Source organism: Trachypithecus francoisi, unplaced genomic scaffold (assembly GCF_009764315.1).
Source record: "Trachypithecus francoisi isolate TF-2019V2 unplaced genomic scaffold, Tfra_2.0 Contig01436, whole genome shotgun sequence".
Lineage (NCBI taxonomy): Eukaryota > Metazoa > Chordata > Mammalia > Primates > Cercopithecidae > Trachypithecus > Trachypithecus francoisi.
The window spans coordinates 3,285,426-3,298,242 of NW_022681430.1; the positions used below are offsets into that span (position 1 = coordinate 3,285,426).

Consider the following 12,817-nt stretch of genomic DNA (forward strand, 5'->3'; position numbering starts at 1 on the left):
GGCAAGTTCTTTTTGGTGTATATTGTATGTTCTACTCCTGTCACAAATTATGTGAGAGCAGATTAAGAAAAGATTATTTAAAACTTTTTGCATTGGTTAAAGGAAGACTACTGAATGCTACTTTAAGATAATATTTTTATAATAAGGTTCTTTTATATGTTACCTTTGTAAAACATTTTAAGATGGATTTTTCTCATTATATCCTCATGAAACAACCAGAGACAATAGAGTTGTTAAATTATTCCCTATCTCACATAAAAGAAAACCTAGGTGTAGAGTTGTTACAAGGTAAGACTAGTTAGCACCAGAGCCAAAGTTAAAACTGGGGTCTCCCAATGTAAACATAGTGTTTTAATTCTGGAAACTATGTTTGAATCTTAGCTTATATAATACAATCAGAAATAAAAGTTTTCAGAAAGTAATTAGTAACTTCAGAATGGAGGAGGAGGTACTGTTAACATAATCTAAAACTGATTAAAACAGAAATATAACCTGGGCAAAAAAGGTAATTTATAGTTGTTTTGGCATCAGTGAAGGAAGTAAGCTAATTGGATGTGGAAAAATAATTTTAAATTTTGGGAATTTATTTCAAATCTGGTTACCGAATGATGTCTCAAGGTAGGCTACCTTATTGTGACTCTGGGCGCTATTATTGAAAGACAAGAATTCCAGGTCCTATGCAGACATACTGAATTACAGTGTCAAGATAGGAGTTGAGAATCTTTTTTTGAACATAATTCTGGTGATCCAAGTTTGGGAACATCTAGTCTACTGCATAAATGTTACTAGCATTTTCCACAGTTGGATATAATGTTACCTATTATATATTATTAATCTGCATGCTCATACTTAATTGCTCATTGTAATATGTATATTTTTAACATTGGGAAGGAATAAGCATGTATAATATTGTCAAGTTATGTATATGTTGAATTTTAAAGTACTTAAGACTGGTGGAGAAAATCCTATGACTTTGGTTTTCAGAGATAGGTCTCACTTTTGTAAAGTAAAATTATAAATATATACCTTAGTCTTATTGATTTTTATACTATTGTACGGTTGTTAATCTATTTATAAATCAGAAAAGTGTTCCCTTTAAGCTCACAGTTCTTGATGGTTCAAAAATCCAATCAATTTATCTTTGTTGTTTGAATGTGTTCTTTTCCATTATAATTTTTAAAAATTGCACCTAAGGATTTGGTACAACAATACTATGTTTCAGTATCACAAGAATATTACTGTAAATAATAAATCATGTATCATGTTGACATAACTGAATTTATGTGGTTAACTTAAACATTTTTCTTTTCCAGCTTTGAGTCTTGGTTTGACATCACTAGTCTTTCTGAAACTGCTGAAGATATTATTGCTAAAGAAAGAGAGCAGAATGTATTGCATATGCTGCACCAGGTTTTCTATGTTTTCTTATTCTGCTTAACCATAGGCTCGATAGAGTATAAAAGGAACTCTGGAGATCACCTGTCTAATCCTTTGTAGTGTAGATTTGAAAAATGAAGGTCCTCCTACATTTAAACGACTCCTTTGTTTTTTCTTCTCTTGAGTTTTATGACAGGACTCAAGTGCTTACCTAAGTTTTGTCCTTTTCAGATAGTATACTCATTTTACCCCAATGGTTACAGAGAAGTTTGTCAAGCACAAAACAGAAATCGGTGGTTTTTATGGAATGGTTTTTATGGAATGCTTGCCAATAGTGCTTTTATAATTTACATCCTTGCATGACTGCTGTCTCATCTATTTTTATTGCTTTCTGTAATTCCTACCCCATCCTACCTATCTTTAATTTAGAGAAACATTATCTTTCAAAGGTAATCTAGTCACGTGAGCCTGAAAAGCTTCTCAGTTGTGTAGCAATTTTATTCGAAGTCTTTATCATTTTTTCTGATATTAAAGTTTATACATGTTCATGAGAAAAATGTGAGGCAAGAGAGAACTGAAAAGTAAAAATATCACTTCCTCTTAAAATTGTACTTCCTAGCAGTGTATGTGGAATGATTGTGTTGTGTTATGTGACAGTCCAGACTCTTTTCTGTCTTTGTGTAAACATGTGTGTTTTATCTATATTTTATGAAGAAAAAGATTGTAAAAATAAAATTATTCCTTAAGATAGTCTTTTAAACAGTTACCAGAAAATTATTTTCCTTTTACTACATGTAGATTTAAATCAGTGGTTTTTAATAACTTTATTATCCCATTGTCCTGTTCTACTATAATTAATTATACCTATCTCTTCCTCTTTTCAAAATTTTCTACAATATAAACAAGGTTGTAGTGTCTCTACTTAACACTACACCTTTGCCCATTACTGGCTATTTCCTTAGGAAAGAATTCCTAGAATGTATGTGTTAGAATTTACAGATGATGGCTTCTTTGAAGGCAAATTGCCCTCCGGAAAAGATTTATATGACATACATCCATATGAAAATACTTATTTACTCAAACTTCATACCAGTTTTGAGGTTAGAAGTCCTTTACAGTGTGTTGCAGAGATTAAAAAGGATGATTATTGCTGAATTGAGATGTTTATAGATAGTTCCTTGTGACCATATTCCAACGTGTGTTGGAATATTTATTTCTTAATGGTTTATAATAACTATGTTAAAAATAAGTTAATGGTCTGTATGTTGCGAAGAATTTCTTTCCCCTCACTTTTTGGGATAAACTTTGTTTATGGTGTCTTTTTGTGTGTTCATGTGCACAAGCGTGTGTGTTTATATTTAAAATTTTCCTTTTTCCCTGCTGTGACTAGCCAATGATCGAAATTTCAATGTGCCAATAGTTATAGAAGCTTTTAAATGTCCCAGTATGAATTATTGGGGTAAATGACTTGTTTAGGAAGAGATGTGTTTTGACATCACATCCTCATCAGTAGTTAAATCCATATAGTATAGCAAAGGATTAAGTTTCTCTTCTTAGGAAATTTAATTAGAGAGTCAAGACAATGAATATTTACAGAATTGGTCTTTACAGGTTACTTCACAGAATATACAGGTAGATAGATATTCCTGAGAAATGATAATCTGCCTTTTGATTAAACATTTGTAGTGATTGTCGTAGTTGATAATTCCTTAACAGGGCTCACTGGAATTGAAGATAACTTCAAATTTCCATTAATATTAAGATATGATAATGGACTTTTATTATATCTATCCAAATTCAACAGTTTATCAAAAATAGGGTCAGTTTTTGAATGTTCTAGCAATAAGAATATTCTGTGCAATACTGTGCTTAAATTTGAGTTTATATTACTTTTATGCTTTGTCGTAATTATGTTTTAATGCATTACTGAAGGAAAAAGTTTTCATTCAAAATGAATTCAGATTAGTTGGAGATAGTTTTAAATCGCTAGTATATTTTCTTAACTATTTTCTATATGCAGGAATTCTTTCCTTTTTTTAATGCAATGTTTGCATAGAGATGGGGTTTCACCGTGTTAGCCAGGATGGTCTCCATCTCCTGACTTCGTGATCCGCCTGCCTCGGTCTCCCAAAGTGCTGGGATTACAAGCTGAGCCACTGTGCCTGGCCGGAAGTGTTTTAACATGTTTAAGAAACATTTACATAATTTTCTTGATTTGCCTGTGGGCATATTTGTTTTTGGATTGGTGTCTGTAGATACCAACACTGGTAATGTGTTTACTATCTCTGTCAATATCTGGTAATACTTTGCATAAACATTGCATAGTAAAAAATTTTGTTTTTACTTTCCATTTAAAGTTCTCTAAGCTTGCTACTTTTCTATTTCCGCCCCATATGGAAGACCAAAAGCAGTATAACTTTTATAAATTATTTATTTAAAATTTTTTATTTTAAAATTGTGTGTACACGGTAAGATATTTTTAAATATTATAAACATTTAGAAAATAAAAAGTAAAAAGCGAAACTTTCTGTTTTCCTTCTGCACTTTCTTATCTCCAAAGTATAACTAATAGATTTTTTTTTTTTTTTTTTTTGAGACAGAGTTTCACTCTGTTGCCCAGGCCTGGAGTGCAGTGGCGCAATGTTGGCTCACTGCAACCTCTGCCTCCCAGGTTCAAGCGATTTTTCCTGCCTCACCCTCCTGAGTAGCTGGGATTACAGGTGTGTGCCACCACACCCAGCTAATTTTTTTGTATTTTTACTGGAGACCAGGTTTTACCATGTTGGCCAGGCTGGTCTCAAACTCCTGACCTCAAGTGATCTGCCCGTCTCAGCCTCCCAAATTTCTGGGATTACAGGTGTGAGCCACTGCACCCGGCCAACAGATTTTTTTTTTTTTTGGGAGACTCTGACATCCAGGCAGGAGAGTAGTGGTGCCATCGTTGGTCATTAGGTTGGTATCTGCAGCCTCCGACTCGTACTCCTGGGTTCAAGTGATCCTTCTGCCTCACCCTCCTGAGTTGCTGGAACCAAAGGTGCAAGCCACCAGGTCCAGCTAATTTTTGGTAGATGGGTCTTGTATAACTCTTACTTGTTTCTGTCCGCTTAGAAGGCTTGTATACTAGGAAAAACATATATAAATACTTTTTTTATACATGTGTTTCAGCGGTATGGTGTGCCCCTTATTCTACATATTTGCCATTTCAGTTAACATCAAACTATAATATTTGTCAGTGGATGTGGTAGAAAAATATCTCGTTATTTCATGTTTTTCTTAAAGACGTGGACATGTTTTTTTTTTTATTTTTCTGAGACGGAGTCTCGCTTCGGCGCCCACGCGGGAGTATAGTGGTGTGATCTCAGCTCACTGCAAGCTCCGCCTCCCGAGTTCATGCCATTCTCCTGCCTCAGCCTCCCAAGTAGCTGGGACTACAGGCGCCCGCCACCACGCCTGGTTAATTTTTTCTATTTTTTAGTAGGAGACGGGGTTTCACCGTGTTAGCCAGGATGGTCTCCATCTCCTGACCTCGTGATCCGTCCCCCTCGGCCTGCCAAAGTCCTGGGATTACAGGCGTGAGCCACTGCGCCTGGCCGGACATGTTTGTGGGCGTATTTATGAAGCATTTACATATTTTTCCTGATTTGCCTGTGGGCATATTTGTTTTTGGATTGGTATCTGTAGTTACCAACACTGTTAATGTGTTTACTATCTCTGGTAATAGTCTGTGATTAACCCTATACCTGTTGGGTATTTAAATCCAGAGTCCTGAAAATGAGCTTTATTATATATGATTAATATATGTAAACTATTGTTACTGTTGGAGGCAGGGATATAAAGAGTATACAATTTTTTATTTTTTATTATTATTACTTTTTTTTAAAAGAGTCGAAGTCTCTGTCGCCCAGGCTAGAGTGCAGTGCCATGATCTTGGTTCACTGCAACCTCCGTCTCCCAAGTTCAAGCCATTCTCCTGCCTCAGCCTCCGAGTAGCTGGGATTCTATAATCCCGCCACCACACCTGACTGAATTTTTTGTATTTTTTTAGTGGAGACGGCATTTCACCATGTTGGCCAGGCTAGTCTCAAACTTCTGACCTCAGGTGATCTGCCCACCTCGGCCTCCTAAACTGCTGGGATTACAGGTGTGAGCTACCACGGCTGACCTAGAGTATACAATGATTTTATTTATTTACTTATTTTGAGACGGAATCTGACTCTGTTGCCCGGGCTGGAGTGCAGTGGCCGGATCTCAGCTCACTGCAAGCTCCTTCTCCCGGATTTACGCCATTCTCCTGCCTCAGCCTCCCAAGTAGCTGGGACTACAGGTGCCCGCCATCACGCCCGGCTAGTTTTTTGTATTTTTTTTTTAGTACAGACAGGGTTTCACCGTGTTAGCCAGGATGGTCTCGATCTCCTGACCTCGTGATCCGCCCGTCTCGGCCTCCCAAAGTGCTGGGATTATAGGCTTGAGCCACCGTGCCCAGCCTACAATGATTTTAAACAAGTGTTTGTGCTCTTTTAATGACCCAAATATTTTAATAATGACATAATTGTCTGTTGCTTCTGTGTTCTCTTTATAAATGTGATAATCATTTGTAACCACCTCAGCTAATGAAAGAGAATAATTTTAAACATGAAACTTTAGAACTTACAGAAGAAACTTGTATGTCTGCATCACTAGGTCAGCTGGCTTTTTACTGAGTCTAAAACCTCATTCTATTAAAAAATTTAAGTTTTTTTAAAGTTTTTAGTTTTTTGGGTACATGGTAGGTGTATATATTTATGAGCTATATGTTTTGATATTGATACAGAAATGTAATGCATGATAATCATATCATGGAGAATGGGGTATCCATCCCCTCAAGCATTTATTTTCCTTTTTTAATTTTAATTATCCTGGATTAATGATCTAGTTACACATGATCCAGCTATATACCTTTTTTTTTGTGTGTGTGTGTGGAGACAGAGTCTTGCTCTGTCAACCCGGGCTGGAGTGCAGTGGCACATTCCTGGCTCACTGCAACCTCTGCCTCCTGGGTTCAAACAATTCTCCTGCCTCAGCGTCTTGAGTAGCTGGGATTATAGGCACCTGCCAGCAAGCCCAGCTAATTTTTATATTTTTAGTGGAGGTGGGGTTTTACCATATTCACCAGGCTGAGCTCAAACTCCTGACCCAGGTGATTCACCTGCCTCGGCCTCCCAAAGTGCTGGGATTACAAGCGTAAGTCACTGCACCTGGCCTCCAGTTATATTCTTCCTTATATTTTGAAATGTAAAAGTTAAATTACTGTTGACTGTAGTCACCTTTTTGTTTGTGCTACGAAATACTAGGTCTTATTATTTCTACTTTTTGTACTCATTATTTAAAACAATTTTTAAAAATTTTTATTCATTTTTATTATTTCCCCTTTTGTATGGTTCTGATAAAATCTCATTTTAAAAGTTGTGGGCTATAACTGAAACTTTAACCCTAAGAAATACAAATGCTACCTTTATATTTTTACTTTTAAAATTATTTGAGATAGATTCTTACAATTTTTAAAAGAAAAGTAAATTCTGAAATGCTGCGGACAAATACTGTGAGTTTACCATTTGGTCTGGTCTGGGAAAATCTCAAGAAGATATTTTCACCTTTTGAGATTTGATATTACTTATATAGGAAGTCAAAAGAAGGTAAAGGAGTATATGGGGACAGTATTCCTTGAAAAAATAAGAATGTTTAATACTCATATTTTTCTGTTCATGTTTTAATTTTAGATTTTAACACCTTTCTTATTGAGAAGACTGAAGTCTGATGTTGCTCTTGAAGTTCCTCCTAAACGAGAGGTAGTCGTTTATGCTCCACTTTCAAAGAAGCAGGAGATCTTTTATACAGCCATTGTGAACCGTACAATTGCAAACATGTTTGGATCCAGTGAGGTATAGTGGTTTTGAAATGTATTGTAAAGGAAACTTGACATAAAATTTCTCTTTTTTCCCTTTTTTTTTGAGACAAGATGTTGCTCTGTCACCCAGGCTGGAGTGCAGTGGAACAATCGCTGCTCACTGCAGCCTTTACCTACCTGGCTAATTTTTTTTTGTAGAGACTGGCTTTTTGCCTTGTTTTCCAGGTTGGTCTCAGACTCCTGGGCTTAAGCAGTCCGCCCTCCTTGGCCTCCCAAAGTGCTGGGATTATTGGTGTTAGCAATTGTGCCTGGCCTAAATTCTAGTTTTAATGGCCCCTTGTTTATTTTCAGGACGTGGGTGAATTTGTATCTGGGGTATAAGGCATAAGGCCAGTGGCAAAAGTTGTTTCCTAGTATCTGCAGTCCTGCTAAAATGTAAGTGATAATCCTTGTATTAATTGCTTTGCAGTCATCTGGAATACTTACTAAAAATTTAGGCCTGGCACAGTGGTTCATGTCTGTAATCCCAGCACTTTGGGAGGCCGATGCGGCAGATCACCTGAGGTTGGGAGTTTGAGACCAGCCTGACCAACATGGAGAAACCCTGTCTCTACTGAAAACACAAAATTAGCCGGGTGTGGTGGCGCATACCTGTAATCCCAGCTACTCAGGAAGGCAGAGGCAGGACAATTGCTTGAACTCGGGAGGTGGAGGTTGGAGGTGGAGGTTGCGGTGAGCCGAGATTGCGCCATTGTACTCCAGCCTGGGGAAGAAGAGCGAAAATCCGTCTCAAAAAATATAAATAAAATAAAATAAAAATTTAGATTTCCATACAGATTAACTCTAATGCTTTCTGGAGATGAACTTGGAAATTCATTTTTAACAAGCACACAATTATTTGAGAATCCCTGTACTAAGGACTTGGCAACTAGACTAATCTCCAAATATACAGCATCCAAAATCTGAGTTGCTCCAAAATGTGAAACTTTGTGAGTGCTGATACGACACTCAAAGGAAATGCTTATTGGAGAATTTCTATTTTCCCGTTAGGGATGTTCAACCTGTACAATTTCTTTACTGAAGGTTATTGAGAACCTTATTATTACCCACCATATTATAAGAGATAGAGGTAGGATGTTATTATCATTTAACTCAAAGAGACCCTTAAGTTTTGTTTAACTGTCCAGATTTTTTATTGTCCACTATGGACCTGTAGATTTTCTTTTCAAAATATTTATTGTCATGCATTTTTAAACAATAGAACCACTAGACTCTCTTCTCCCTTTTTTTTTTTTTTTTCCCTTCTTTGAGACAGAGTCTCGCTCTGTCGCCCAGGCTGGAGTGTAGTGGCACGATCTTGGCTGACTGCAAGCTCCACCTCCCAGGTTCACGCCATTCTCTTGCCTCAGCCTCCCGAGTAGCTGAGTACCCGCCACCATGGCTGGCTATTTTTTTCTATTTTTTTAGTAGAGATGGGATTTTACCACGTTAGCCAGGATGGTCTCGATCTCCTGACCCAGGTGATTCACCCGCGTTGGCCTCCCAAAGTGCTAGGATTACAGGCGTGAGCCACCGAGCTTGGCCTCTTCTCCCTTTTTAATAATTAATTATAATTAAAGGAAAGGTCTAGCTATTTACGAATTTACATTACTTGTCTGTTAATGAGCAATTTCATGCAGTGTTAACCAGTCTGAAGAAATATCCTAAGTAGTGCAAATTTCTGGAGCTGTATTTCATCTTTAAGGTATTGAATCCTTTTGTGTAAGTTCAAAGTAGTTTTATTCACCCTTCATTTTTTCCTATTGAGATATGAAAGCCCTTCCTCTTACTTTCAGATATTGTCGTCCATGTTAAAATTAAACTAATTTCCTACAACATTTGTATTTGTCTATAGATTGTCATTGTGTACATAAAGTATGCGTTTTTTTGTTTACATTTAGAACCTAAGGATATAGCTTTATAAACTGGCTTTCCTTTAATTCGTTCCCTTTTAGAAAGAAACAATTGAGTTAAGCCCTACTGGTCGACCAAAACGACGAACTAGAAAATCAATAAATTACAGCAAAATAGATGATTTCCCTAATGAATTGGAAAAATTGATCAGTCAGATACAGCCAGAGGTGGACCGAGAAAGGTTTGAATTTGAAAATGAATTCTTTAAACTGTGACCGTTTTTTGGGTTTCTCATATATATGCATTAAATTGGCTTTAAATTCTTTAAACTGTGACCGTTTTTTGGGTTTGTCATATATATGCATTATTTGTTTTGGTAGAACTGTTGTGGAAGTGAATATCCCTGTAGAATCTGAAGTTAATCTGAAGCTGCAGAATATAATGATGCTACTTCGTAAATGTTGCAATCATCCATATTTGATTGAGTATCCTATAGACCCTGTTACACAAGAGTTAAGGTGAATACTATTTAATTCTAATTTACTGTTTTGATTTATATTACTTTTATATTGGAAATGTTACTTTGTTTTGATTATAATTATTAAAAATAAGTATGGTGCTATTTGTCATTAAGATTGTAATCCTTCAGTAAGCTAAGACAGTCTTCGCTCTGAAATTTCAGAGAACCTTTTCAGGGTTGGAGAAATGGTCACTTTCTATGAGCAACTAGTTTTTTTTATTTTTTTATTTTTTATAGAGACAGGGTCTTGCTGTGTTTCTCAGTCTGGTCTCAAACTCCTGCTTTCTCAGGCAATCCTGCCTCAGCCTCCCAGAGTGCTAGGATTACAGGCAAGAACCACCATGCCTGGCCTCTATGCAACTAATATTTTTATTTACATGTTTTATGTGAACAGCTAATAATTCTAAATTTAGTAATTGATTTGTACTCTGCATATTTACTTGCTATATTTTAGAGAGAGTGGTCATCTTTTCACTGTTTCTTTTATTATTAATATGTGGCTTATCAAAATCAACCTGGTTGCTCATTACTTAAAGATCAACAGATAACCATAGAATAAAACTAATTTTTATTTGGAGGTTTTCATATTAAATAAATGAAGTTTCTTTCCTTGTAATTGATAGAAAGATAGCATAATATTAATATAAATAAATTCTTAGTAACCCTCAATAACCCTTGTTTCGAAGTAGTTTGCAATAGACTTTTCCACTTCTGGCAATATTGACATTTTGGGCCAGATAATTCTTTCTTAGGAGGTAATGTTCCGTGCACTTAGGACATTTAGCAGCATCCCTGTCTTCTACCCGTTAGATGCCAATAGTATTCACTTTCCTCAGTTATGACAACTAAAAAGTTTGCTGCCACCACCAAATATACCCTGGGGATAGGTGGAGGGCAAAATTGTCCCCATTTGAGAGGTACACTGCTTTACATCTTTATTAGAGTAAGAAAGAAGACAAAACTTCCCACTCAAATGGAAGTAGCTCTCTCATGAGGTCATTTCACCAGAAGGTGAAAAAGTTTATCCACAGTATTTGGATTACTTATCAGCTCCTGTATTTTCTCTAATTTCTGGTAAGAATTCTAGCAGTAGTTTACATATACATTTAATTGGAAATAACTCAATGATAAAGAATAAGCCTGAGTATGTACCCAGTAAGTTTGACATAATTGTTCTCTTTCACAACGACTTGGAGGGAGGAGTGTTGAGGTTAGATCAAAGTTATATTTGTATTTTATTTTGTTTTTGTGAAGTTGCTGGTTTTACATTGTAGAGTACGTCTGTGAGTAATAACTATTTTCTGATTTACAAAGATTGAATAACAGGTCAGTTTTTAATTTTATTAAGAGACTTAGCATTGAAAATTGAACTTTCCAAATGGCTTTTGTTTTAACAAAGCAAATGACATTTTTCTCTCAATTTTTTCTCTCTTTGCCCATTTTTAAGATTGATGAAGAATTGGTAACAAATTCTGGGAAATTCTTAATTTTGGATCGAATGCTGCCAGAACTAAAAAGAAGAGGTCACAAGGTGATACTTTTGATTGGAATTTTGGATTGTTCAATTTTTTTTTATTAATTGTTATAAATATTAAGATGTTTTATTTCAGGTGCTGCTTTTTTCACAAATGACAAGCATGTTGGACATTTTGATGGATTACTGCCATCTCAGAGATTTCAACTTCAGCAGGCTTGATGGGTCCATGTCTTACTCAGAGAGAGAAAAAAACGTAAGGCTACTTATGTCATACATCCCAAACGATTCTTTTATAATTCCTATCTTGATTTCTGAAGTAATATTGTAAATAGACCCACAAATTGATAAAAAGATAGAAATGACCAGAAACCCTGTGGTTTTATCAAAAACAAACATTTTGATTTAGTACTAAGAAGTCTTAATTTTTCATTCTCAAATATATATATCTTCTGGCACAATCTTAATAATATCCTACTTAACCATCACTATAAGAATATTGGAATAGTAGGAAATTTTTTGTCTTTTTGCCCTGTTCTCAACTTTCTATTATGAAAATATCAAGTGTATGGCAAAATTGAAAAAAAAAAAAGCAACTGTAAATCCGCGTACAATCTGCTGCTAACATTTGACTATACCTTTTTAAAAACACGTTTCCTGCAATAGCAGCATTGCTGTATCCATTCAACATTTAATCCTGTTTTTTTTTTTTTGGTGCATTTTAAAATAAATTACAGATGATACTACCCTTTTCCATAATGACTTCAGCATATTTTATCTTTTGGGGTAAAATTTACACATACTGAAGCAAATAATGTATACATTTGCTGAATCTTTCTGACAAATGCGTATGTAAATTTATACCTAATCCCTATTAAGATATAGATGTTACTATGAGCCCAGAAAGTTTCCTGTACCCGCTTCTAGTCAGTTCATCCTCCTAGTCACCCCATGTGTAAAGACAACAACTACAATTTTTTCATCATTTTTTGATACTAGCTTTTCTTATTTAAACGTTGTTGTGATACATGGTTTTTAACAAAATTAAGATCTCTTTAATATAGGTGCTTGGATGATAAAAGGTAACAGTACAGATTTTGTTAACATAATTGTTTTATAGATCTGAATGATTTGTTTGGCCTCCTTTGTTTAACACTTTAATAGTTGTAACAAAACATTTTTCTCCTTCAGTCTTGATGGTAGATTTCTTTTAATCTGTTGTATTTACATCCTTTTTGCTTTTAGATGCACAGCTTCAACATGGATCCAGAGGTATTTATCTTCTTAGTGAGTACACGAGCTGGTGGCCTGGGCATTAATCTGACTGCAGCAGATACAGTTATCATTTATGATAGTGATTGGGTAAGTTGGATGTACAGAAAGGAATATGCTGATTATATTTCCATTTAGATTTTTTTTTTTTTTTTTGAAATGGAGTCTCACTCTGTCGCCCAGGCTGGAGTGCAGTGGCATGATCTCGGCTCGCTGCGACCTTCACCTCCCGGGTTCAAGTGATTCTCTTGCTTCAGCCTCCCAAGTAGCTGGGACTACAGGTGTGCACCACCATGCCAGGCTTTTTGTGTTTTTAGTAGAGACGAGGTTTCGCCATGTTGGCCAGACTTGTCTCGAGTCCTTATCTCAGGTGATCCGCCCACCTCGGCCTCCCAAA

The 12,817-nt window shown here is 35.8% G+C and overlaps 1 protein-coding gene across 2 annotated transcripts in view; it reads left to right on the plus strand.

Moving 5' to 3' along the window:
* Window positions 1–12,817, plus strand: part of HELLS (helicase, lymphoid specific) — a 59,487-nt gene that overhangs the window by 37,481 nt on the left and 9,189 nt on the right. The window contains exons 12-19 of one of the 2 annotated variants that reach the window (XM_033225109.1): window positions 1,314–1,410; window positions 2,340–2,477; window positions 7,134–7,295; window positions 9,256–9,395; window positions 9,535–9,667; window positions 11,116–11,205; window positions 11,285–11,404; window positions 12,394–12,510. In XM_033225109.1, the coding sequence (XP_033081000.1) occupies window positions 1,314–1,410; window positions 2,340–2,477; window positions 7,134–7,295; window positions 9,256–9,395; window positions 9,535–9,667; window positions 11,116–11,205; window positions 11,285–11,404; window positions 12,394–12,510 (997 nt within the window). The remainder of the gene's footprint in view (window positions 1–1,313; window positions 1,411–2,339; window positions 2,478–7,133; window positions 7,296–9,255; window positions 9,396–9,534; window positions 9,668–11,115; window positions 11,206–11,284; window positions 11,405–12,393; window positions 12,511–12,817) is intronic. The other variant, XM_033225099.1, reaches the window with a different exon arrangement.